A 27,197-nucleotide genomic window follows, 5' to 3' on the forward strand; every position below is an offset into this window, starting at 1 on the left:
CTGGTGTTTGCTTGTCTTTTTTTAATGAACTGGTGATTTGTGTTTTCTTTTTTCCATAAATGAAGTTAACTTATTTTGTTATGAGGTAAAAAAAAACAACAACAACAACAAAAGCTTTTAGTTTTGGTTTAATTAATACAGGAGTGAAGGGAAACAGATGGAAAAGCAGAGGAAGAGACGGTACTCTAAATACACAGGGCTGATTGGGGTGAAAGGAAGAGACGAGGCAGACGAGGAGTCGAGACAGCGAATTATAAACCGAATGAGACATCCTCAGTTCAGAGCTTCATTTTAACGACATGTCAGTTCAATGTGACGTGTGGAACGACTGCTTCATTAAGAGTTTGTGCTGCACTGGGGCAGAAGGTTTGCGCATCTTAAATAACTCAATACGAACAACACAGCTGTCAACAATACACCTGCACCTGTTTATCCTGGATTACAGCTCCTCCTGGAGCCCACCGTCACCCCCTCACACTGTCCTCCAGAGCCTAGACACAGATTTATCCTAATATGTATGCAGCGTGTTGTTGGGCTAACAACACAACACAGTCCCTCATGCTTGGAGCACGACTCGACAGACAAATACTTTTCAGTAAAAACTAAAAGTAGATATAAAGGTTGTCTTGAACACTGTTGTGCTCACTGGAGACATGAGATCACATCACATCATCAACAGAGCAGCTTTATGGGTTTTATGATGCAGCTGTGCCAAACATCGCTTTAAAATGAGGCTGTTCATCAAAAACATCCCAACAGGCAGTAGAAGTAGCAACTGTCCTCCTGTGCTCTCAAATCAAATGATTTTAAATAAATAAGTAATTACTTAAACATGTTTCCACGAATTTCGTTTTTGGCAGCTTGAATTTCTGCTAAATTGATCAAATCACAGGAGGCTTTAATATTTACAGAAGTAACTGACACAGTTTAGGTGAGCTCATCTGCAGACAGTTGTATAAGCATTTGAAATTTGATGGAAAAATAAATGGGATAAGGTGAAGGAAGAACACATTCTTATATGTATACTGATAAAATGGTTTATAGTGTTTTTATAAATATATATTTATGATGAATAGGATTATGATTTATGTTTAGATAAAAGAAAGAAGATGAAAATAAGGTGAAAAATAAGAAATATAAGATGTGGTAGAAAAAGGAAAAAAAAATCTCTGGTGTTTACACAGCTGTTTCCTTTTTAATGCAATCCTAAATACCATAAAATCCTACAAAACGAACAGGCTGCTACACTATGGAGTCTTAACAGTGACCGCTAGAGGGCGGTAGTGCTGCTCATAACACGTTATTAACAGTTTGACCCGGAAAATAAACAGAGCCTGAGTTCCTGTGCGGGCTAAAGATGGCGGCGTCAGGAGCCGGGTCTCCCGGCCGGCTGGTCCAGTATGTGGTGGTCCGCTCGGATCTGGTTCATAAACTGTCCTGGCCCCTGGGGGCCGTGATAACTCAGGCCTGCCACGCCGCTACCGCCGCCATCCACCTGCACTACGGAGACCCGGACACACAGCGCTACCTGTCCGAGCTGGACTCCATGCACAAGGTGGTTCTGGGGGTAAGACAGCCGTGCCAAACTCTGTTCAGAAATTCGCTACTTTAGCTTCTTGGAGCATATTGCAGATTCATCGCCCGATACAGATTAAATACGGAGATGTTACAACTCGACATTCCTATTTGAAATCATCGGCAACAGTACATTTCTATATAATATCGATTTATAGCTATTATTCACAGTCATTGCCTCTCTAGCTGCATTTAAAACCCTTCATTTTAAATAATAATAATATCAGAGTGATCAAGCTGAGCGCCGAATTAAAAGACCAGTCCTACATATTAGGATAAGGTGATAAATTATGCGCTAGCAGATACATTTTCCCTATAATTCATTAGACTTTTAAAGTCTATAATTTCGAGTAGAAGTATGAGATTTTTCCCCTCAGAAGCAGGGCTGTGAAACATAGAGGCCAAAGCCAGCGAAAGGTCCAGTTCGGCCCAATAGGAGGCTTTACAGTGTGTCATGTTATTACTAACTTCTCCCAGTTTTTCAATTAAAATAGTTTTTTTTTTAAATTGCACTTCACTTTTAAAAGAAGTGTCAGAGTGCTGATCTGTTCTCTATAAACATAAACAGATAAGGACTGATACCTTCTGATATTACATTTTTAAGAGACTGGCAAGGGGTATCTTTCATTTTGCCTAATGTTTTCAGCTTTCAGGATGTTCCCTTTTACACTTAAAAGGAAAGCATTGCGCTGGTGTATTAATATTACTCTTAACAGCTGTTGTCTATTGTTTTTACTGGGCTGTTTTATTAAACCCACCACAGGCTGTTAGGACAAACAAAGTGGTGCATATAGAAATAGATTTACTGTCTCAGCCTCTTGTTTGGACAGACCTGCAGTGCTTTCTTCCCATGACTCTGGCCTTCATTGCAGGAATCTGTTGCAGTCGTCAGTCATGCTTTTTCTTTGTCTCCAGGCTCCAGATGAGGCTGCCCTCTCTGGTCTGTCAGAGTCTCTGAAGCAGGCTGGTGTCTCTCACAAGCTTTGGATCGAACAGCCTGAGAACATCCCCACGTGTTTAGCCCTGAAGCCGTATCCAAAAGAGACTGTCCAGCCACTGATGCGCAAGTTCAAACTCTTCAAATGACTTCTGCTCCAAACGCCGCTGCCACGCTGAGACACTCTCCATCCGGACACTCGTTTTTATTTTAAATTGCAGTCTGCAAAATGGACAGTGGGCACTGCACCCTTTTCTGTCCAGGATTAAAATCTGAAATAATTGTCTGCTAATCTGGGTTTATTTGTTCTGATGTTTTACAAAATACAAAAGCTGTGTGGCATTCGTTTGTGATGTAAAAGCAAAATGAGACACCAACAAAAATCCCTTATCTCACCCCCAGCTGGTTCTCATTGCTCATCTAAATAAACCATTCCTGTTTAATGCAGTGTAACTCAGGTGTATGTTATCATATTGTGAATCCTCTGTTTGAAAATGAACTTTATGCCGCCATACTGATGAGTGTGGATTTCCACCTCTGCACTGTTTTATAACTGGAGCTCTTGCCGGCTGATGTTTCACCGGGAGATTTGAACATTATTTATCAGTTTTACACTCTTTTATCTAAATTCATGTCACAACTGGAGTCCATCCCAGATGTTACCGGGTAAAAGTCAGAGTCCTCAAGCCACCAAAGAGCCAATCCAAAGATACAGAGACATCTATAGCCAATTTAAAAACACCAGTTAACCTGAAATGCATCTGTCAGTGTTAAGTTAACGTTAAAAATTAAGGTGAAAATCTTTATTTATTTATTGTCTGCCAGTGCCCCAAAGCTCTAAAGGTATCCAGGCTTCTTCCTGGGATTTAAAAAAGAAACGGAAGAAGAAGGAAGAATCCAAGAATTTAAAGTTATCTCATCTGCTTAATCTATAAACTGACTAACAGCTGGCCAAGTCAATGTTATCAGCTCACGTTCAATGAGCTGATAAGGTTCAGAGTGTGTGTCCAATCACACTTTACTTCTATGAGGCCCTGCACTACCTGTTCACTGTTAATGAGTCATTTTAGCAAGATTAAGCAACTCTGAGTCAACCTCTCTGTACACACTGCAGGTCAGTTTATTTCTCTTGCAGTCATTTGATTGATTAAATATGAGAAAGTAGCAACAAGTGCCTTCATAATTTCCCGGAGCCATCTCATAATGTCATAAAATTTCCTTTAATCATTTAAAACGATCTGAAAACCTGTTTCTTCCTGACCTGAGTTTTAATCTGTTTATTTCAGTCTAAAGTGGATAACAGAAACAAAAAAGTAAGAAACTAAATAAAAATGACCATTTCAGGCAAGTTGTTTTAATGTGAATTAGATTTTTTGATTTTGATTTTTTCCCATAATCAGTCACTTGCAGACAAATTGCATCATTAGTTTGAGTTGATGCTAAATGTGCAGGCATCATGCTTGCATTTTATAATAAACACGCTGAATAACTTAGAACCTCACACAGAAATAAATGCAAGCATAAAATGGTTTTTTTATATAAATTTTTCTCTATAAAATTGTCCCACAAAGCCTGGCTTCTTTTAAAATGATTATTATTATTGGAAATCACAAATGAGATCCAGCAAATCTTGACACACAAAGCTGAAGCTTTAAAAAGTATTCTCAGAAATTTCCCCTTTTTTTCTTGTAAATTTGTCATATTTTACCACTGCATTTGAGTTTTTTTGTGCTGTGCTGACAAACGATGACAGTGTTGGTTCAAGTTACTTCAAAATAGTAATTAATTACTAATTACTGATTACTTCTCCAAGAAAGTAGTCCAGTTACTTTACTGATTACCTATTTTCAAAAGTAATTAATTACTTTATTACTTAGTTTCTTCCCACGCAGAGTGTACAGCGGACGCTAATGTTTTTGTAACTGTTTACCGAATCAAACTCAAAGTAATGTCAGTACACACTTTAAACGCTGCACGGTCGTACTCTCTCTCCTGCACGCCATATTATGCATCGTTGATCTGCACACGTCTGTTGCTGCCACGGATGTCGCACGCTCATACATCGTCTTGAGGCACTCTCAAAAACAAAATCACGGTTTAGTAACGCAGTAACGCAGCGTGCTTACAGGAAAGTAACAGTAATCTAATTATTTTACTCGTTACTTCAAAAACGTAATCAGATTACTTGTGTTACTGCCCATCTCTGGTGACGAATAAGAGCAAAACCTCATGAATGACAAAAGAGAAAACACACGTGAGCCTTGGACATTGTAGACTCCTCACCTGAAAACTGCAGAAATTAAAATGTAAAAAAAAAAAATCATATTTAAGTAAATTTCTCATTTTGAATACGGTCCTGATTCTTATCCCACATCTGTTTAGTGTTTTTCCAACCTGCAGAAGTAGACGATGGACCTAATAACATCCCTGTAATAACATCAATAGAACATCATTAGAAAATGAATTTACTTCAACAATTTTTAAAAAATAATTAAGATATTTTTATTTGATAAAGGCAATGCAGAAACTGATCAGCTGCAGGACAGTTTATAGCTACAGCCAACCGTCCACCTCTGACCCTATACTCTACACAATGTACAGTTCAAACTTACAGTTGTCACTCATAAACTACACATAGAAATGGTCAGAAGATCACAATAACTCTTAACTGAGTCACTCTGACAATAAACTCGAGGTCTGACAGAAACCAAAAGTTGGCTGTAGAGCCTCTCAGCTGCTCCTTTTGCTGTTGTGTTAACACAAACCTTAGATGTTTGTGATGTTCATAAACATACGCTTTCTCTCTGCGTGCAGTTTTATCCAAAAAGACTCAGAAATAATTCATGCTAGCGCCGCACTGTCAGTTGTTTTTATTTACGCTTCACTGAGAGGCTATCAAGCTTGACACTGGATATTTTAGGAACCTGTTTTCTTTACTAACAGGGATCTCAGCCATGACATTAAAAAAAAAAGGAAGAATAACTTGGAATCAAGCCGACTGTGAGCACAGCAGTAGTAAATTAACTGTAGATCATTTACATTGTAAACTTGGGTTGTAAATGCATAACAAAAATGTTTTTAATCCATGCGTGACTCATCTCCAGATTTCACCACTACTTTCAGGCATGCTGTAAAGAGGCATTTAACAGGCATTAAATTTGAAAAAGGCAATAAAAGACAGATAAACAACAATAAATCCCACTTTTAGAACTCCATGTATCCAAACGCCTGCTTTCATGACTCATAACCTTGAACTCTGAAGTAAAAACGCTCTGAAGAATGCGAGTGACCAATCAACATATTACACACAATGTAATTACTTCAGTGTATTTCCCAGAATATGCTGCCTTAAACACGCTACTGTAATTTTATCATAACATCCAGAGTTCAAAGGAGCGGCAGGCTGACAGGCACACTTAACAGATGAGTGTTGTGCTTGCAGCGATAGTTTATAGAGATGAGGAGATATGCTATATTTATACAGAAATTTGGCCCTCAGTGGTTTCCAAAACATGCCAGAAAACAGCAGCAGATGAGCTGCGTACTCTGACAGAGCAAAGTCCGTCCACGTCTCCGTGACAATGTTTTCATGTGAGGGGAAACGAAAGCGAAATAACGATCAGCATTTATGTCAAATTAAGTTAAAGATGCCGTACAGAATCAAAAGGACAAATGAGATCTGCTTCTGCAGATGCTTACAGTGATTTTTAACTTGTTGGGCAACTCCGTCATTTAGTTCAAATGGACCAAAAACAGAAGCGGTGCTGAAGGGGGGTCCGGGGTGGCATCGACCCATAAGTATTACTGAATGTGTACGCAATGTGTTGTTTTCCTGTTGCGCTTTTAGAGACCAGTGGAGTCCAGATTGGAAATGCAGTTTGCTGATAAGCTCAGTGATAACGAAGAAAACGTGTCGCTGTTTTCTAGCAACATTTACGATCAGTTATTAATTAGTGGAGCTCAAATAAGTGATTAACTTTATATGGCTCCTTCACTAAAATGCTGTTTTCTAACTTTTTCTTTATATATTTGAGAGTTTTTTGTCACATAATTGTTTATTTTTTGTTGATTGTCAGCTTTTATCTCAGTATTTTTTTGTACATTTTTTTTAAAGAATTTTACCTGATTTTCCCTTTACATATTTCTCTTAAACTTGCCATTTTTTCATAAATTTGCCTGTTTTTTCCCTGTAAATGTGTTAAGAAATACTGTAAAACTGTAATACTGATAAATTTGACTGACTAATTTATTCCTTTATTCTTTTCTAAATCTGTTTCCAGGATTGTTTTTCTCCCCCCCGTCATTGCCAAATGCTTGCTCATAGGGGACTGTCTGTTCATTGGGTCTTTCTCTGTGCAGCATAAAGCACCTTCAGATTACTTTTCCTTTTGCTGAAACGGTGCTTTATGAGTAAACTGTTGAGTACAATTTTAATGTACTGTACTTTAAGTAATTTGACACCTTTCTACTTCGACTACACCCGACTTTGGATGCAGATATAGTTCTTGGTACTGTATACCGTGCATACCAGCTTTAGTTACCTATTATTTTTCAAATTGTATAACTCCACTAATACACTGAATTGGTGAAGTTATATTATTAAAATAAACCCGTACAGCGGTATATAAGAAATTCAAATTAATTTCAAGACAATTAGAGTGATGTACATACCAATAAATCAAAATGTAGGATTCACTAAAATTGCATGTATGATTTTGAATAAAGACTGTTTAACTTTAAGTACATTTTGATGATAAAACTTTAGCATTTTCACCAATTTTTTTTTTCACCTTTCAGAGTTCTCAGGAAAGGTAGAAGAGAGCAGGGGAAGGGCAAAATTTCTAGCTTGCAGTATGGGGTCACCTCCTTAACCTGGAGAGTTATACTGGTGTAAGTACACAGTATTTAATGTAATACTTCTGTAAACAGAGGACAGGGCTGCACATGAGCCTGAAAATCAATGGCATCCATCAGTCAGTCCATCGAGCCAGAGCTGAACCAAAGGTGTGACCAAAGGTGACAGCTGGAACAAAGGCCAACTTCAGATCCGACTCAACTCTTTGTCACGATGACTGCTTGAGAATCCTCACATGTACCAATCTGCAGATCCACCTCACACTCCACCTTCCCATCACTTGTGAATCCCATGACGCTTGAACTCTCTCGCCTTAGGGCAGCTTTCTGTAGGGGACCCAATGTTTTCTACCTGCCCTTCCCAAACCATGTTGTCTTGAAACGCCCCTGTACATTAGACGGGATATATGACACATCAGGGATTTTGCACAGTGCGTGCACGGCATCTGGATTTAGGAGGCCTAATAGTTTCCAGAAAGCATCAGTGCTCTCCCTCCCTCCTCCAGTCACTCTGTGCGGTGTGGCTAAATACACGCTGTATGTCTGCACATTCACCCTGACACATACGACACATTAATCACATGTAATCAACAGTCGGGTCTCCTCTCTGTCAGCACTGTGGAAGCTTCTGCCCGCTGCCCTCGGCGTGAGCGCGCCTCGACGTTCCGCGCGCACGAGCAGCCCTGTTTGTTTGTGTTGAACGATTGGAAATGGCGGAGAGCAGAGACCAAAGCGATAACTCGGGCTAGCAAACGCAAGTGCGCCGTCACTGAAACGCAGAAACCTTTCGCAAGTGGTTCTCGGAGTTACTTACGGTTTGCTGCTGCCGACGGGACACAAGTCGCACGCGAGGTGAGCGGATTTTCGGAGCGAGGTTTGGATTTAGCGGAGCTACTTAGCTGGCTAAGCTAACCGTGCTAGCAACCTGGCGTTAGCTGGCTCCGAGTGGTGTGTGTGTGATTTTAAGCACGCAGGCTTGTTTGTCAACATAAGCTGACGTTAAATTGATAGCGAGCCAGCTAACATACAACTCCCCCGGTCACCCAGCTTAACCTGAGTGTGTTTATAACATGGTGGCCACAGCTGAGCACAGATTTATCTGTGCAAAGTGAGAGTGGATAAAAAAGTCAGACATCTGACCATCCTGGTCGCCAGCAAGCTGCAAGTTAAGCTGGTCAGCCAAGTTAGCTAACTGGCTTGCTTTGCACACAGTCTAAACTGACTCTTTTGTTTGCCTGGGAATTAATCAGCCAGCGTGAAGCAAGATCTCAGTGTTTGCAAGCTGAACGGACGGCTGAACAGGTAAGCATCGCCGTGAATGCATGACATGTCATCCCTACAAACCCTGACTCAAGTGGCTGCAGCAGCGCAGGGTGCGCTCAGGGCCTCCAAACTTGCCTGACTCATTGTTGGTTTTTCCACATAACGTTACTAAATTTCACAGACACCATCTTCTCCAGCGGGATTTATAACGTGCAAGGCTCCGCCGAGCTTTTTCTTTCACTCCTTTCCTCCTCCTCCTCCTCCTCCACTCCCCCGCCACCTGCAAAGAAACGAGATCAGGCAGGTCTTATGTAATATGGTAGAGCCGGCCTCAAGGTGTCGCTGCGGTTCATTCAGGCCGGATTCACAAATCAGCGTGGCTTACAGGCTCTGATGGTGGGCGTGTCTGACATTTGGCGGTATCCATTGTCATAGCAGCAGCACTTAGTATAAGCCAGGCTAGCTGCGTGTTAACATAGACAATATAAACATATCTGCCTGTCAAGGCAGGTCGTGAAAGTAGTCACAGCCCTTTAATCTACTGATTTGGGTTTCTGGCTATGAACTTTCCTTGGACTCGTGTCACGTCAGTGCACATGAAATCCATGTTTTCCAGAGGGAAGATGTCCACATATGGAGGCTGTAGGAAAAGGGCTGGTGGTGGAGTCGATCATTTTTGCCTTATACTTGATCTCTGTTTACACATTTGCTTTGCAAACAGAGGTTGGTGGTTGAATTCCAGCTGTGGACACAAATGGATTGTGTCAGGAAGGGCAGCCTGTTTAAACTTGTGCCAAATGAAATGTGGTACTGTGAACTACCCTGTTAGGTAAACTATAATAATTTTCGGTTATAACGCAGCTATTGCTCTGTTTTCAGGGGTGACTGTAGAAGGTATACGTGCTGCAGACATGGGCAAATGTGCAAATTTGTGTGACTGAACATGAGGAATCTTTTTCTCACTATTTAGCTTGCATTCTTTCCGATGACCAACAGGGGATGACTTCTTTTCTTGTCTGCCATCTATCTGCATGTCCTCCTTCTGTACATCTATGAATCTTCTCTTTGGTCTTGCTTTTTTCCTACCTGGCAGCTCCATTTTAAGCATCCTTTGTCCAAAATCCTATCTACACTGTGGTAGAACAGTTTGCTTCCGTTTTACCTGCTCTCCTGCACGCACAATATTCCTACTTTCCTGCTATCTATCGTATCAGCCAGGTCTCGCCCTTTAAGCGTAAGGACTGTGATTGGTAAAGTCCCTACTCTTACTCCCACACTCCTGCTTTTCCTTCTCTCTCGCTGCCTCCTAACATGCCTTCCCCCTCTATTCTCCCTTTGTTTTTAGCCAACAGCAGCACAGTTTTCACTGGCATTTTGTTGGCGAACAGCACCGGAGGTGGTTGTTGTTAACCCTGGGCCCCAACCGATCCATCATGACAGTCTTATTCTTGATGGTCCATGTGTTTAATTGAGAAATAATTTTACACCAGAGGCTTTTCCTGATATATTCCTCCTCATTTATCTGGGCTTGGGACCAGCACTAGGAGTACACTGGCCTGTGCCAGTGTCAGGTTTCAAGGTTTCAACAGGGGGGTGACTGGTTTCCAAATGACTTATAAATGTTAATGTTTATATAGAAGTTTAAATGCCTTGAGTTCCCTTGCTCTGTGACCTCAGTAAGCACTTAACTGGTAAACTTCCTTGGTTCCGTTGCTTGTTTCATATTGACTAAAAGAAGTTAATTTTATACTTTATAGTAGAGCTGGGCGATATAAGATTTTTTCATATCACGATATGTTTTTTTCATTTCAGGCGATAACGATATATATCACGATATAAGCCAAATAACTATATTTGTAAAATTTAAATGTGCCGTTGCTCACAAGTAAAATGTGAAATAATTAGCAGCTTGTTTTAATTAAAATATTTATTTCCCATAATAAGTTCAACAGGGCAGATGTACTTAAGGAACATGAGACTTCAGTTTCAGATAAAGGCAAATATTGCAAACTACACAAAAGGCAGCCGCTAAAGCGTTTAAGTTTCAAAATAAAACAAACAAAACAGACCACTAAATTGTCAATTCCACTTAGAAACAAAATATTAATTCTAAAAATAAATCTCAGGTCGTTTTACAGAAGAACAGACAAAATTGACTAACTTTTGTCAATATCAAATAAACTGAGAACTAAAAGGAAATTCTCAATCTCTCCTTGTTGTATAGCTTAGCTTTTCAAACAGTTTTAACAGTGACTTTAGTCTGACAAAAGCCGAATGACGAATTAGCGCTTTCAGTCAGAGATTGAGCATGCACCGCTTTATTGTATTTCCAGACTTGCTTTCGGCACAATTTACAGTGCGCGCTACTCTGTTTTTTGTCAGACTTGAAATAGCTGAAATACCTTCACACTACGGAACTTCTGTGGCCCTTCCGTTCGACAAGCTCTCCGGCATTGGAACCATCATCTGTTTTTTCTTCGGTAACCTTCGCTCACGCTCTCGGTTGATTTTTCTCTAGTCGGCAAACTCCTTTCCTTCATTACCCGGGCTGCACGGCTGCAAAAACAAATACACATGTGCCCCTTGGCGCTTGTGCTGTACGTAACAAGTCACGTGACGTGACGCTGCGGCTGTGATTGGTTCGGCTCTGCGCTACTTAATTTGGATTGGCTGTTCCTTTTTTTTTTTTAAGAGGACAAGAGAGACGAGGCCTATCGCAATAGTTTAATTTTTCTATCGAGAAAAAGTTATTTCGCAATACATATCGTTATCGTTTTATCGCCCAGCTCTACTTTATAGTCAAATAAAGAGTCAGAAAATAGGATTGTATTCTCAGTGGTGAGTGCATTGCAGTCATATCCACCCCTCTCTCTTCACATCAGGTTTCAAAACATCAACGTGTTGACATGTCGTTCATCATAGGATTTGACTAACCTGTGGGTGGTCCCATAGTTATACTTTCAGTGCTTGTTATGCTTATTTCTATGCTTTATCGACTTCTCATTCATTTTGATTGCCTGAAACATGTGCCAGTACTTGAAAAGTTGAACTAAATGAGCACTGAAGCCTGAGTCGTTGTACTTTGTTTACCTGTTTGCCTTGAATCTTGTGCAGAACCTCACTGTGTCTATAATGTCGGTTATAGCTGTGTGGTGTCATCAGGTGCAATTTAAAAATTGTGTGTAACAGCCAGTAATTTAGGTTACTCTTGGATGTATTTGTGTTGTAGTTGGTTCTTTGTGTTAAACCAAGTGTTTGTGAAAAGACTAGCAGTGAAAACTGTTCACTTCAGCTGTTTGATGTGCTTCTCATATGTAGTTTTAAATCTTTGATGTTGTTCTTCCCCTTCGTTGTAAACTCCGTCAACTTTTTCGCCAGTCAGCGTCTTACCTGTGCTTATTGTTACAACATGCAAATAGACATGCACTATAATTCCACTTCAAAGTAGAGCTTAACCCAATATTATGTGGCACAAGGCCGAGAACTTAAACTCTTTGGAGTTCGGTTTCATGTGGAGCTCTTGTGAGATCATGAGGATGAATAGGGTCCTATGGGGCTGTAGCCCAAAAAATGTAAATTTAATGAAGCAAACATTTTTTGTGAAATACGTTTTTTTAAATACTAGGGATGTCACAACACCATGAGCTGCTTTACGGCATCCAGTATTTTGGTTTCAGGCATGAAGTGAGCAGCAGAGAATTTCCTCTTCAACCAGCTGCTTTCTACACACACATGGTCTGTTGTAGTTTAACTGCCTTTAACTAATTCTGGCATTTAGTTATTGTTTGGAAAGGGGTGCCATTGAAGGAGTGTGTCCTGTCGTAAATCCTTAACTGACCAGTCATCATGCATTTAATAAATTCTAGTGTTTTACGGGAAAAAACAAAGGTCATAAGTGTTGTTTTATTTCAGTTTGGACACATTATCAATACTCCATTTTCAAAAACCTAAAATTGTGGGGGTGTTTTTGTCTAGAAACACGTGTAAATAATTATTTTACCTATTTAGCTCCTTATACTCCTTGCAAGAGATCCCTGCTGTGCCTCCAGCTGAACTGAAGCCAGTTTCTGTACTTATTAATTAATGGGATTGGAATGATAATGGGAATGGCACTTCTCGCTTGTCTCTCCATAAGGCTGTTTGAAACATTGGAAAATGCTTAGGGATAGTGAATGGTAATTTTGCATGCTGCTCATACAGACAAAGTACATATTAGCCTTCAGTTTAACAGAATAGACTAAATTCACCATATTTGTCCTTTTTTTGTTGTTTTTTGTTGAATGGTTGTGCCTTTAGTGCCATTGTGAACAGATGTGCGCATTTGGAAACTGAATTGGCAGTCTTTGATTTCCATACACGTCACTACAAAACTAAGACATTTTAGCTAAAAATATAGATTTTCAGTAGCTTCAAACATAATATGATGCTTAATGGGAGGAAATACTGCCAAGTTGATATATTCTACGAGGGGTCAGCTGTAATTCAAACTGACCCTTGGGGTGCTGCATCTGTGTCTTCATGGGCACAGCTTCACACTTGCTTGAAATCGGATTATGATCAAAATACAAACAGTTAATTATTGTGATCTATTTCCACTAAACTTGTTCCCAGAATTGTCTCTGATTATTCCAATTTTCACCAAAGTTTCATGCATTTCCAGGCATTCACAGTTTCACACGGGGAGCTGTGATATGATGCTGAATTTATATTGTGTTTAATCTGTTTGGATGTTGTTAACACCCCTAGTAAAAAACTGAAGACAGCTTGTTTGATAGACATTTATTTCCAAATGGATATTCTTACGGTAAATAAATCTTAAGGCTAAGCTGATGTTGCTGATCATTTACTGATTACCTTAAATATTAGGATTACAATAGGCTGCTCATAAATTCTATTTGAGCTTTATTAATACTTTGAAATTTGACCTTTTATTGCAATGGTAACTGACAAATGGTGTTTAAACAGTCATCTAAATTGTGCCTTAAGAGTTCTGTCTTTGATATGTAAACAGAAGTCTGTGATAAGAGGGCTGAATTGGGCTTTGCTCCTTGAGTGTAAATCTGTTGTACATGCAGGGAAGGCAGTGGATATTTCCATAGATCCCAAGTTAACAAGTTAAAGTTTTCCAGTTGGCTGTGTTCAGACACAAGATGCAAGAAAATGCAAAGCAGCTGCTGTGACTCAACAGCTTATTATGCATAGGCTTTAAGAATTAAGCTGTTTTTTTTTCTTGTAGCCTGAGAACTTATGCTTACCAAGGTGTATTTGTCAGATTACTGTTCTCCAAATCCTAAAATAATGTCTTTGTAAGCTTTTGCAGGTATTTTTAGGGGGGAAAAAAATCTCCTTTATCGTGTTAAATAATTGGATTTTTCTTATCATGCATGGAGCAATTGACTGCTTTGTTTTTGCTTGAGTGTGCTCAGTGATAGCTGCTAATCTGTTTGTGTAGTACGTGTAGTATTGCTGCTGCAGACTTTGTCTTGTTCTAAGTGAAAGCATTGTAACTGGGCCTCATTTGACCGAGATGTAGCCCAGATAAGGATACAGAGTTCAGCGTAGGCCTCAGTTATTCAGCTCGAAGTTTGTGAGTGTGGCACCAGCATGGCAGCACAGTAAGCCCAACAAGATTGTCAAAACAAAACGAGAGTGGAAGTAGCGAATTTCACTATTATTGTTTTGCAGCGTTTAAGAAAAAAACAAACAAAAAAACATCAAAACAAATATTTAAATAATGGATAGACTTTGTTTACAGCTTAGAGGCAGAGAAAAGATGAAGATAAATAACCACTGTTTTTCCTGGTATAAAGAGAACCTCTTTTTGGTGACATGTAAGCTCAGTTGGTCATACAGTACACGTACAGTAAAGGCAATCGATGAGAGTTACTTGCTTAACAGAAGTCTATGGATTTTCCTGCCCATTAGATAAACAGCCCAGTCAGCCACACCTTTATAGGGGACATGAAACGCTATACATATTAAGGGTAATTTACACCATTGAGCTCTGCTCTTAAAAACTAAAAGAGATGTAACTCTGTCTGTGAAGCAGGATTTAAGGAATAAGTGCTAAAAGCTAACGTTTTAAAAACATGTTTAGTACAGAACACGAGTCATGCGGTTGGTTGGTTGCGGCTAATAGATTTACATTAGTTTATTATAGCTAACTAGAGACTGCATTGATACCTCTGAGGAAAATAACGACACTAAAATTAAAAATCAGTTTAAGGGGCTCGCATTTGTGCTGCCCCAGATTGCAACAATGAGTTTTATGTGAAGTACTGGAGGATATACTGTCCACTTTTCTGTCTGTCTCTTTGGCAGTAAGTGGCCGTTTGGCTAGCTGCATTTAAATAGGAGAATCTAGCTGTTAGCTGTAATGTTGGGGTTTTTAAAGCACTTAATATGAACGGCGTGGAGGAGAGCCTGTTTGAGCCAGGTGACAGGCGGTTCACCAGACTATAAATGATGCCGTATCCTTTGGCCTGATGAGCAAATGAGATGTTTACCTTTCTCTCAAAGCATGGCATCAGGTCTGATGTTGAAATACAAAGTACAAATGCCCTGAAGTCTGTAAGATCTTGTAGTTCATGAGAGAAAATGTTTGTTTGCAGTTTTGAGCTATTTGACTGGAGTTTTATTACCATAATACAGCAATTTGTTGACTTTTGTGAGGGTTGCTTTGTTTTACTTTCACAGTGTCAGGGATTAGGTTGAAATGGTCCATGGGGGCGTATTATGCCTGTGTGTTTTTGAGTGCATGTGTTTATTGATACTGGGATGCCTGTATGGCTGTGAGTCATGCAGTTGTATTGTATTAGCTGGTCTGCACTTCTTAAATCTGATGTACACATACACTCCATATTCTGTTAATTAAAAACAAACAGAAACTAATAAACACATGCACTGAAAGTAGAAAACTCATCCAAAGAAGCTAACTGGAACTCAGCTGAAAAGAATAAATGAAAACTAAATAAAACATGGACAAACACAGTTATTAGATCTCTGCCGAAGCTCAGTAATTACATTTGAAGGAGAGAGTTAATGTAAACTGTAGATGTGTAAGCAGCTGTTTTTACAAGAGGATAATCATATGCATTTAATACTGTTTTTCTGTCCAGTTCCATTATTACCTTATGGCACAAGCAATGATGCCTACCTTAGGATGAGCTACGTTTGAGGCATATTGTTGGGAGTGGGATCCCTCCTCCTCCTCCTCCTCACTCAGCTCTGCGTCTGTATGGAGAACGAGCAGCCATTTTAGCACTCAGCAGGGCTGCAGCCTGCCTGCCACTGTCACAGCTTTCTTCCTCTAATTAATGCTGTTTGTTTTGAAACCCCCAGGATACCTGCAGCCAACCTGAGAAAGTGCCACTGCGTGCTTTCACTTTGGGTCACAAAGAAAAAGATGCCTGATGATGATTGGTCTCTGTTGAGAGAGATCAGTGAGGGTCACCTGACTGCCACACTGATCTTATGGCTCAGCGTGTATATTAGTCAGTGTTTAGTGGTGTCATAAAGCTGCAGATTGGAACAAAAGTCTCTGACTGAATCTTGTTTGTGCATTTCCATAAAATTTGCACATTTTTTAATAAATAAAATTAAACCATATTTAGCTTCTTTGATGAAGAATGTGTAGTTTAATGGATGATTCAGTTCAGTCTTCTTTACTTTGCCTGTCTTCGTGTTTAACATAAAATCAGACGGAGGGTACTGACATTTAATTAGATATACTCCTGTTCCAATTCAGTATGGATGCCTTGGCTTTGAGTACCTGTCAGTGTCAATCTGATAGCAGTGTTTAGTTAATAAACTGTATTCCTCGCTGTCAGGATGAGACTCTGGGAAAACTTTCCTAACTTTGATAAATAAAAAGTGAGAATTAATTACAAACAAAAATATTAATTTACTGAACCTATGTTAAGTAGTAGAGTAAATTTCATGTTTTCCATCCGTCCATTTCCTTCTCTTTAATTTAAGATTTATTTAACTGATTTAATTCAGGGTCACGTGGGGGCTGGAGTCGATCCCAGCTGTCATGGTACAAGGGGCAGGGTACACGCTAAACAGGTCACCAATCTGGACTAATACACAGACAGACAACCACGCCAATGGCCAATTTAGAATCACCAACTAACCTAACCCCATGCATGTCTTTGAACTGTAGGAGGAAGCCAGAGTACTCAGAGAGAACCCACACAGCCACAGGGGAGAACATGCAAACTCCCTTAAGGCCTCAGGCTGGGTTAAAACCCAGGACCTTCTTGCTATGAGGCACCCGTACATCTTTTAGTAAAGCAAAATTCAGTATTGTGGTTTTTTTACATAGTAATCACACAGTTACTGAATTTTAAAATGTATTTTTAGAGCACAGCAAATGTCTGCAGGTGTATGCAGCAGTTAAGACAGACCCAGGTGGCAGTGGGCTGCTGGATTTTAGTGAAGGTGTTCATGTCTTCCTGAGGAGGCGTTGTAATAATGTCCTCTGTCTAGCACCATCATTGAATTGCATTTTTTAATTTAACTGCAGTGGCATTCCCATCAGCCACTGTGCTTTGTGGTTAGAGCTAATTACCAAATGCCAACACACCCATGACATACATGATAATTTAATAACACGATATTAAACCAGCTTGCCACTGTAGCTGCCAACATCAATTATTTCTGACAGCATTTTCATTGTGAGAATGGGATGTTTGCATTTCATCAAAGTACGACTGTGCCTTCACAGAACCCCAAAAGCTTTAGATAGACTCCTGGTCAAAGTAGAGCGATTTAAAAGTAACCAGTAAAATCTTGCTGTAGATTTTACTGGTTACTTTTCTGTAACCAGTTTATCTTTTAACTGTGTGACTTAGTGCGGTGACTAAACAAGTCATCACAGAACTACACTGTAGTGAATGGGAGGCCAGGGTAGTTCTGTGATGACTTGTTTAGTCACCGCACTAAGTCACACAGTTAAAAGATAAACTTGGAAGTCACTGTTACTACAGGGTATCTTTAAACCCTTTATCTCCTTCATATCCCCGACCAATTTAGAGTCACAGATTAATCCAACTTGTATGTTTTGGGACTGTGAGAGGACGCCAGAATACACGGAAACCCACACATACAAACTGCACAGAAAGATCCCAACTGACCAGGAAGCTTGCTGTGAGTTTTCAGCGATAAATAGCACACTACCGATGCAATTGAATCATTACAGGCGTTTGCATTCAGTTTTGCTACAAAGCTTTCTTTTTTTTGTTTGTTGTTGTTGTTGCAAATCAAGCACATCCTTTTTCTTTACAGGGATTAGATTTTCTCCAGAGTGCTCTCACTCAACAAGATGTACTGGTACTTATAATATACTTGTGAGCCATTTGAGCACACATAGTGCTTTCTTACTACAAGCGTCATTCACTCCTTCATACAAGTGCTCTTTTTCCTCCTCTGCCATAAAAGGCTGATGGCGGGTGAGGGGGCGGCATGGACGCATGAAAAGGCAACATAGGAGTTTAAAATTGACACCATAGGTGTATTTACTAAAAACCTTGTGAGTTTGACTCTCAGTGGCCTTAACTTCAAGGTTAGTGGTCAAGTTTTATGAAATTCTTGTGAATGCCATAGCCCGAGAATGAGGTGATGTACGATTTTCAAATTGATAACATATTTGTACTAGGAGGCTGAGGGCTAGCACAGGAGGCGGCCAGTATATTTTTCTATGCTTAAGCACTTTCAGCTTAATATTCACAAACTAACTCCAATAAATGCATCAGGATTAACTCAGTGTTCAGGATCCAATTTAATAGCACCCTCAACTTCCTGACGCGCCCCAAGAGCTATTTATAGGAAGTAAAACTTGTTCAGGGATTAGTAGTGGCTTCAGTTGTCTTTGTCTCCAGATCAGTCTCTGCTTTGGTCAACTTTTTGTTGCAGGGTTCGGCCTGTGTCAAGCAACCCGCAGACTTCCTGCAGTTGATGTGCTTAACCCCATACCAGACTAACCAGTGCCTCTCTGTCTTCTTATTTTCATATTTTAATTTGTTTGTTTGTTTTTCATTTAAATTAAAAGATTTTTTTAATGGTTTAATAAGGGAATCATGTTTTAAGTTTATCAATAACGTTATTAAATAATCAGTTACTTTCTGAATTACAGATTCTCAAAATACACAGGGTGTAGGTTCTTTTTGATCCCTCGTAATTTTGTAAGTACTGGAGATAGCTACATGAAATTTTCAAGGCTGAAAATCCGATTTTTAATTCTGGTTTACAAACACCAGCCAAACCCAAATTAATTTTGGACAGAAGGAATCGAAGATAAGCCTGGTATGAAAGCGTAGATAAACACAAGACATTTCATTTCATATAACAAGTTTTATCGTTTATTTATTTATATAGCACATTTAATTACGACAGCAACGTTGACCAAAGTGCTGTACAAAAATGCTAAATAACTAGTACCAAATAACTTATAACAAGTGCTGTCAGCGTTAATCTCGTTAATACGACGTTAACGCCATAGCCACATTAATGCGGCAAATCCCTGTTAGCGAGGCATGGTGCTAACGCGTTAACGACCTAACCGTGCTAACACGATATTGAATCTACCTGCTCTCTTTTACTGTTATAGGTCTTTGGTGGTTGTTTGAAATAGTTTTTTTGAGCTTTAACCTGAGATTCTGGCGTTTAGGGCAAAATACATTTATATTTAAAAGTTGATTCAGGATTTTATTGAATCGATGTTGCTTTATTCAAGCTAAAATCGATTTTAATCAGAAAAGCGATTATCAAAACTCTCCCCTATAGGGTACTAATGCTTGTTTCTGTTCTTCTACATCACAGACGTTAAACCAGCTTTAGATTGTGATTTGGAGTGGCTACAACATTGATCAGGTTGCTTAAATGTTTTTCATCTCTGAAAATTGTAAATATTTATGAAGTTATGAGCGCTCAAAATTGACAGGGAAACAAAAAAATCTGAACAACTTTATGTACTTTGATGACCTGCAACTAAAAAGAAAAAAATGGGATACTTGGGGGTCAGAACTTTTTTTTTTCTATAAGATTTATAACTTGAGTTTATGTTGAGTAACCCTCATCCCAAAACATAACTGCATGACATTAAACTCTTCTCACTGCTCACCAAAAACTGATATTGCGCTTCAGTTCTTTCTCAGTTCTTGCTTTTGTGCTTAAGAAATGTATACATATCCATTTGATACGAGAAAGCAGCAGTGGATAAAAAGGTATTATGTTGTTGGCAGAGCTCCAGTTTCATCAGCCCGCATCTTGAGGTTTCTTGTTTATTTATTTCAGGTACTCCATTGATGGCGTTAATCTCTTACTGAGGTGTGACATCTACATTTCCAGTCAAGTTTCAGCATGCAGTGTGAGAGCCTTGGTTTACATACTCCATGCAGGTTGTTGTTATTACACAACAGAGCTTGTGGATAAAATAAACTTCTTTTCAGGGTACATTTCAGATCATCTATCAAATTATGCAATGGGACGTGCAGGAGATTTCGTTTCTGCAAAACTGCAACAGATGGGCTCTTGGTGTAGCCTGTGGTTTGTCCCTGAAGTCTGGCGCTCTGAGTCATTGTGAAGCGGTAACACACACACAGGCACAAACCTACGTACATACATACATACATGCGTACTGTATTCAGCTGCTGCTGTGGCTAAAACAGAAAGCGGGGAGGAGGAGGAGAGCGCCGCTGCTTCGGCTCCTCCGTCAGAGCAATGGCCTACATTCTCGCCTGAGGGGGGAAAAAAGGCTTGTGCAGCAGACAGTGAGAATTTGAGGGGTGGGAGGGAATGGAGTGAAGGAGAAAGGTAAAGGCAAAGAACAAGAGGAACCGAGCACATACAGGAAGAAACTGATAGTGCAGCTGAGAAAATAGAGTGATGAGAGTAGTAGTGGCGAGCAAGTTAACAGTTGAGCCCTAATGGCTGAGTTTTTCTGAACAAGGTCAGGTACAATAAAAACAGTCACCCAACAGTTTTTACCTTGTGGATGGATCTGAGTGGATCCGAGTTGGTGTTTTCTGATGAGAACCGTTTGAGTGGCAATGCTGGAAGCAGAGAAAGTGAGCAGCCTTTTTTTCTCAGGTACATTAGTGTGCCTGGACGACACTGTTGGTAATCCACCTGACAGAAGGGGTTTAACAGTTGCGGGTTTCTCACCTTAGATGTGAAGCAAACAGTGTGTAATGAACATATGGGTGTTTAAACACCTCTTGTGAAGTGAAGCATAAAGGTGTCCGTGTGCCTGGGTTTTAAATGGCCTTGTTTTGAGAGACTTCCAAGCTTTTTTAATCAAGAAGTTCACTTGGTAATGTAAGTTAGGACTTAGGTTTGCCTCAAGGTTGAGAAATGCTTTAACGCTTTTCGCGAGTAAAATGACCAAAGTGGGGTCATACACAGAAAATCTGTTATTAATGGCTCTACTTGTGCTTTGCAAACTTATACTGTTTAGTATAGATAATAAAAATAGTTAATAGATAATGCAAAAGAAAGAGTATTACTATCTCTATTCAACAGGATTTTCATGCCATATGCTGCAGGTTTAGAAGGGATCTATTCATCTATTGTTCATCTACAAAGAAATCAGGACAAGCGAGGTTGGTGTTAGACAATCTGTTCGATTGGCGTCCTCCTATGTGATCGTAAATGAACAGTACCTTCCCAGCTTTAACATGCACCCACCATTGGAGCGCTTTCCACTCTTCATAACATTTTCTGTTTATGTGCGCCAAACAGAAAACTCTGTGGTGCAGGTACTGACTGTTTTGCTGCAGCTTCAGCCTTTTGCCACACTTTATGACTAAAGTGACTGGCACTGTTCACTTTTCTATTGCTTTGATTACTTCTCTCACTCACTTCCCACAACCAACCAACCAAGTCAGACTGAGTGACTCACAAACGGATGTTAGGCTACAGTTGCTTTTTTTGAGTAAAGCACTTCAGTGTAATTGTGGGAAACTGTTGCAGATTTTTTTTTGTTACTGTTGAGCAATTTAAAAAAAATCTTATTATTATTATTATTATTATTATTTTTCGTCTGCACCTTTCTGTTTCTGATCTACTGATACCTGCTATGTATAAAATGCTCCACCGTGTCCTCACAGGTGAGTCTGCAGTTTCCTGCTTTAGTTTAGCTTCGTGATGTTTACTGTACAAACTGATGACTGCAAGTGTTGTTTGTTTGTTTGTACTAATTAGGGAAGTCATTTTAAAACTGTTTACATCATTAGAGAAGGCATTTAACATTAATAAAATGAACTGTAGTGGGGCATGCTCATTGACGTCATGTTGATAGTGGGTCTTTGTTTCAGTGTCAGGAAGCTTGGAGCTGATTTTTACATAATTAGATAATCAAAGAATTTACAAGTAATATTATTTTACAACTAATATTACAAGTGTAAAAAGATTCAGTCTATATTCAAGCTTATAGATGCTTTTGCTATTTGAGCTCTTCATCACACAGATTTATCCAACTTTAAAACTATGTGACAGATGTCATCCATTGATATTGATGGATGCCATATTCTTCAGGAAAAAATCTACGTGGCAAGGTGAAAGAGCACAGGAGTTCAGAACAGCTTGGAGTAAACTAGGGGCAGTATTAACCGGTGTGAAAAAGCGTCTTTGATTAATCATCCTGGGAAACTTCAGTACTCGAGAGTTCAAGAGTCACAAGAAAAAAAAATAGATTTATTGTATAGCAGCGTATCGATTGCATGAATGTCTAGACTGTGGCAGTTAACAAAGGTGAACAAAGAACTAAGAGAAAAGGAAGTCCGCTTGTTTTGTGTTGTTGTGCAATGTGACGCGGGTATTTGATGCTAGCTTGAGGTCTATGGATAGTTTATGCCACAGGTGTTTCCACACTGTTCTTCAGTTTTTGTTTTTAAGTAAACGTTGTGGTCATTATAGAGTAATTCAACTTAAAGTGTTGTAAATGTAAGACCTGTTTTTTTAAATTTCATTTTGATTTAGGAATGAGACGCAAGAAGTTCATAATAGATTTTCACAAAACAAACACAACACTTCCTGTCACATAGATGTGCCAGTTTCAATAAACACATGCACCAAGGCCCTCCCGATGCTTGGTGTGTTGACAAATCTGACAACAGTGACAAAAGCTGAAACACTGAAGCACACAAGGTAGTTTTTCTTTTAAATAATTATAATGTCTTTTCGCATCTACTTTTAGTTTTGATTTTATTAAATTTTTTATAACAATGCTTTTAACATTATACTGTTCACTAAACGAACATAATTTAACCGAGTATTCCCTGCACCAGCTCCACATAGTACCAGAAAATGGGAGGCAGGTATCAGGAACGTTTGGACTTGGATTTAAAATCGGATGCCAGGGATTGTCCAATAATTATTATTCAAAATAAAGGCTCTACAAATCTACAATGTTAAAGTGCCAGATTTGGCTATTTAGGCTGAAAAAAAATCAGAAGAAATGTACAAGAACTCATAAATACTTAAAACCCTGTAGAATTAAAAAATAAAATTCCAGTATGGTAAGTAAAACACAGTATACATTGGCAGACATGCTGTACGTATTAAAGGAGGATTCCTGCCATATTGTTAATGTATAAAATTGAAATAACAAAAGCTTTGTTTTATTATAAATTTTGGTTTGCAGTGTGACATGTTGCAAGATGGCACCGGTTTTCAGTTATTTGCCAAACTTGTTGCAGATTTGTCATATTTAGCACTTTAAAGTTATCCATGACCTCAGACTGTATCCAGATGTTTGACTTTATTAACATCTTTTTATTGCAGTTATGACTTGTAAGCCTTTCATGTGGCTACAGTAACCCATGTCAGTGCTGGATTAAACTTCCTTGTCTGGGAAAAAATCTTCTATAATTAATGTGTTACATAACAAAAACTGTAGGATTACCGTTTCTTATGTCATGATTACCATGGAAACAGTTTCAGCCTTGACACATATGGGTCAGCCGTAATAAAAATGTAAATTTCACGTTTTCCCCTGACACACATGCTGCTGTTTCCTTATTTTTGGCTTCTGTTTTTCAGATGCTTATTATTTTACTGTTACACTCTTCCCTCTTTTTCCTTACATCTGGTGTAAGGTTTGTTTTCCCAACCCACTTGCTTGCTGTTGTGGGGGTCTTTGATGTCATTCAGCTGCTACTCTAAAAAGGACCTCTGTCTGATGTCCTTTAACCCTCGGACGCATGAGTGACTGGAGCCTGCACTCTTCCATAAGTGGGTCAAAAACGACCCATGTTAAAATCGATTTGTTTTTATCCCACTTTTGTCATTTTGGTTAAGAATAATCATTTTGGTCCACGCAAGAATGATTTAATGTTTGAAACATTTTGTATTTTTCACTTTTGTAAGATTTTTAAAACATTTTGAAAATTGTACAGACAATTCCTCTTTCATTTCTTTGGCTTGTCCTCCCCTTACATACAGTACATACACACAGTTGTGACAAACCACCTGTTTCTGGCTGTAATCACTACACAGAGGCACATTGCATTCCCCACACCGGCTGCTGACTTTACGATCTTCATTAGTTGGAGCTGAAGTCTTGCCGTCTTTGGTTGGCCCTGTCTGCTTTTTTTTCTGTGGGTGAGTTGTGGCTTTTGTCACCCCACACCTTCCTATTTCTTCAGTGATTGGGGTTTGCAGTTGGGGGCAACCTTTCAGTCAACTTCTCATATGTGGTGTAGCAAGCTCCTTTGAGAGCTCAGTGAGGAGGACCTGTTATGCAGTGGTGATACAATTCTTGAATTCAAGGTGCTGAGCAGTGAAAAAGGTGTAGGCACTCACGGTGGCAATGTCAAGTTGTACCAAAGCACCATGGGCCACATATGTGTTTCAGGTGTAGAGTAGGTGCGAACCATCTGAACCATAGTATCTACACCTTCTTTGGTCTTATTGTACAACGTGATAAATTATGTTGTTCCCATTTCTAGCATTTTTATCAACCATTTTCTTGTGATACATCATGCTCAGGAGTACAACAGCCATTCCTTTCTTTCTGACATAGCTGACTATGGTAAGGCCACCATTGAATGCACACTGTGCTGTAGACCTCCCAGAACTCAGAAGCCTTGTTCGGATTTCTGCCTTGTCCTATTGTAGAGTCCTCACAATAGTGTCCCAGGAGACACTGTGGAAGAGGCACATTGGAGAAGAAAAAATCTTCTTCTTCAGCTGTCTGTCTCACTGTGGAAACCATTCTAGATCTTGCAAAGAAGGATGTGTGCATCACAGAGTCAGAAGATCTTTAGGCCATACTTGATTGGTTTGTTTGGCATAGTAGTTCACTGTAGAAGTTTGAACCTACCTGACATATTCACTAAGAATAAATCACTGTCTGAATGCTGAAGGAAAGCTGTCTGTTAGTTCTCGCTGTGTAAAATAATCTTCTTAGGGGTTATGTTGGAAAACCTATTGTGAGCTGGAGGGTCACATTTACCAGACCCTGCCGTAGATGAAGAACTGTTTGGTGTTGTGTTATTCAGAAGTCATGGCGGCTACAGAGCGTATAGTGATGCTGTAGTCCTAGGCGGGGGATTTATCGTTCATCAGCAGAATGAGACACTCACTTTTGAGGGGGCTGATAGTGGGGTTTCTGCTAGTGTATTTCAAGCCCAGGCTATTCCCCACTGGGCCTAACTTGATACCGCTATAGAGAAAAGCTATAACATTTAGTTAGTTCACAGGAAGCAAAGTGATTGCAGAAAACTTTTAAAAGTTTTCCACAGAACATCTAATCTTTTCAAGCTGTTTCAGCATTGCACTCTCTGTCTGGGAGTTTCTGAACTCTTGTACTGATATATCATAGAAATGGTGGTAAAGATCAACACATTGTTTCTTCAACCCTCCTACAACCAGGTTATAAATTTCAAGGCTGAAATGACACCAAGGTTGAATCTTTTCCCCGTAAAGACTAGGGATGGGTATGGAAAACCGGTTCTTGTTGAGAACCGGTTCCCACTGTTTCAATTCCTTGGAATCGTTTGCCATTTTTGCAAACGATTCCCTTATCGATTCCAGTCGCCCCGAATGACGTCACGACGTTGCGGAGCGTCGGAGCGTACCTGGCAGGAAACACGGCTCAAACGCTTAAAAGTTTGTTTATACTTTACGAGAACGGATTGTCATCCGTTCAGGGCAACTTGCAATACTTGCAAAGTAGATATTTCATTAAGGGAGGAAACACTATGAATATGCAAAAGCATTTGCTCACAAAACACGCGATGAACTTAAATGAATGTCTTTAATTCCGCTCCGGACTCGTGAATCTCAACCCAGCAGCAGCGGTAACGTTTGCACGTCATCTCCCGTTAATGCGGCAGGTAAATAATCAACTAACAGTGCATATTATGTTAGCGCGATCTGCTTTATTACAAAACCTGCCATTGTGCATTTAGGTGATCATGATGAGACAGACAGAGTCTGGCTGGCGCTCGCTGGCAGTTGTCGCTGCAGTCTACCGGTAGCTTCTCTTTTCAGGCCCGCATGTCACCGAGCAGTGACTAGTTTGTGGTCAAAACCTTGCAGCCATTTGCCACAGCAGATGGTAAGTGAATGTGTTTAATTGTAGGCACGGACATTACTGGATATTCTTGTGTAATTGCTACAGAATAATTTATGTTATACTTTGTTATTGCTACAGAAGAATATTTATTTTATTATTTTACGTTTACAATTTTCCCCGGGGACCCTGTGACACCCCATTGAAGAGCTGTAGGCTGTGGATCTCTTAAGATCTCACTGTTGGGTTTGTAAGGCCATGTTACTCCTAAATTTCTATCTTGTTGAAAGAGAAGATATAAAACAGTTCTAAGCTAATCGACCTTAGTGTTCTCCTTTTTAAAAACAAGACTCGATAAGAGAATCGATAAAGAATCGAATCGTTAAACAGAATCGAAAATGGAATCGGAATCGTTAAAATCTTATCAATACCGATCCCTAGTAAAGACAACATTTAACATCTTCCCTTCTACCTTTATTGATGGGTTTTGATACCTCTGTATGGTTAGGAGATTGTTTGATGACGAATTAGTTTCTGGATTTCTCCATGGGTAGCTGCATAGATCACCCTCACTAATTTCAGATGCACACCCACTGTTTTTGTTCTATAAGCAGACCTGAAATATGACAGACATTTCTCAGTTCACAAAAGGGTTTCAGGTTTTACTGCCAGTGAGCTTTCAAGGCGTAGTTTCGTGTTTTACTTGGATAGTTTGTTTTCTCTTTTTATCTTGTTTTGTTTTTTGGTTACTGTCTGTCTGATTGCATTGATTACTTTCATGTACGTTAACCATAATTCAATGCTCTCTCGCTGGTCTTTGTTTTGTTTTGTTGCTTCGTGATATTTCAATCATGGTGCGTAAGGTTAACTAGTTAACTAACTCACTGCTAACATCTAAAATTGCTAACTTCTAAATCCACTGAACCTCATAGCTGTAGCTGAAAGGTTTTTCAACCATTTTTACAAATTCTCATTGGACCTTAGTGCTAAATAAGTTTGAAATAAAGTCCCCAATTATTTCTCTCTCTCTATCCACTGTGCGTTCAGATG

The 27,197-nt window shown here is 39.5% G+C and overlaps 2 protein-coding genes across 5 annotated transcripts in view; both read left to right on the forward strand.

Annotated features, from left to right (window-relative positions):
• Window positions 1–1,322: 1,322 nt before the first annotated feature.
• Window positions 1,323–2,969, forward strand: ptrhd1 (peptidyl-tRNA hydrolase domain containing 1). The gene is made up of 2 exons (XM_003456696.5): window positions 1,323–1,567; window positions 2,491–2,969. Exons 1-2 carry the CDS (start codon window positions 1,358–1,360, stop codon window positions 2,659–2,661), a joined length of 381 nt encoding a protein of 126 aa, XP_003456744.1. The 5' UTR covers window positions 1,323–1,357; the 3' UTR covers window positions 2,662–2,969.
• A 1,503-nt stretch (window positions 2,970–4,472) lies between these two features.
• ncoa1 (nuclear receptor coactivator 1) overlaps window positions 4,473–27,197 on the forward strand; it is an 80,209-nt gene continuing 57,484 nt past the window's right edge. Inside the window, exons 1-2 of one of the 4 annotated variants that reach the window (XM_019346076.2) lie at window positions 4,473–8,218; window positions 8,617–8,668. The gene's annotated coding sequence lies outside the window, so the exon portion shown is untranslated. Of the gene's footprint in view, window positions 8,669–17,720; window positions 17,780–27,197 lie in introns of those variants that run through there. The other 3 variants (XM_025899255.1, XM_013265044.3, XM_025899256.1) reach the window with 3 other exon arrangements.

This window comes from Oreochromis niloticus, linkage group LG15, assembly GCF_001858045.2.
Source record: "Oreochromis niloticus isolate F11D_XX linkage group LG15, O_niloticus_UMD_NMBU, whole genome shotgun sequence".
NCBI lineage: Eukaryota > Metazoa > Chordata > Actinopteri > Cichliformes > Cichlidae > Oreochromis > Oreochromis niloticus.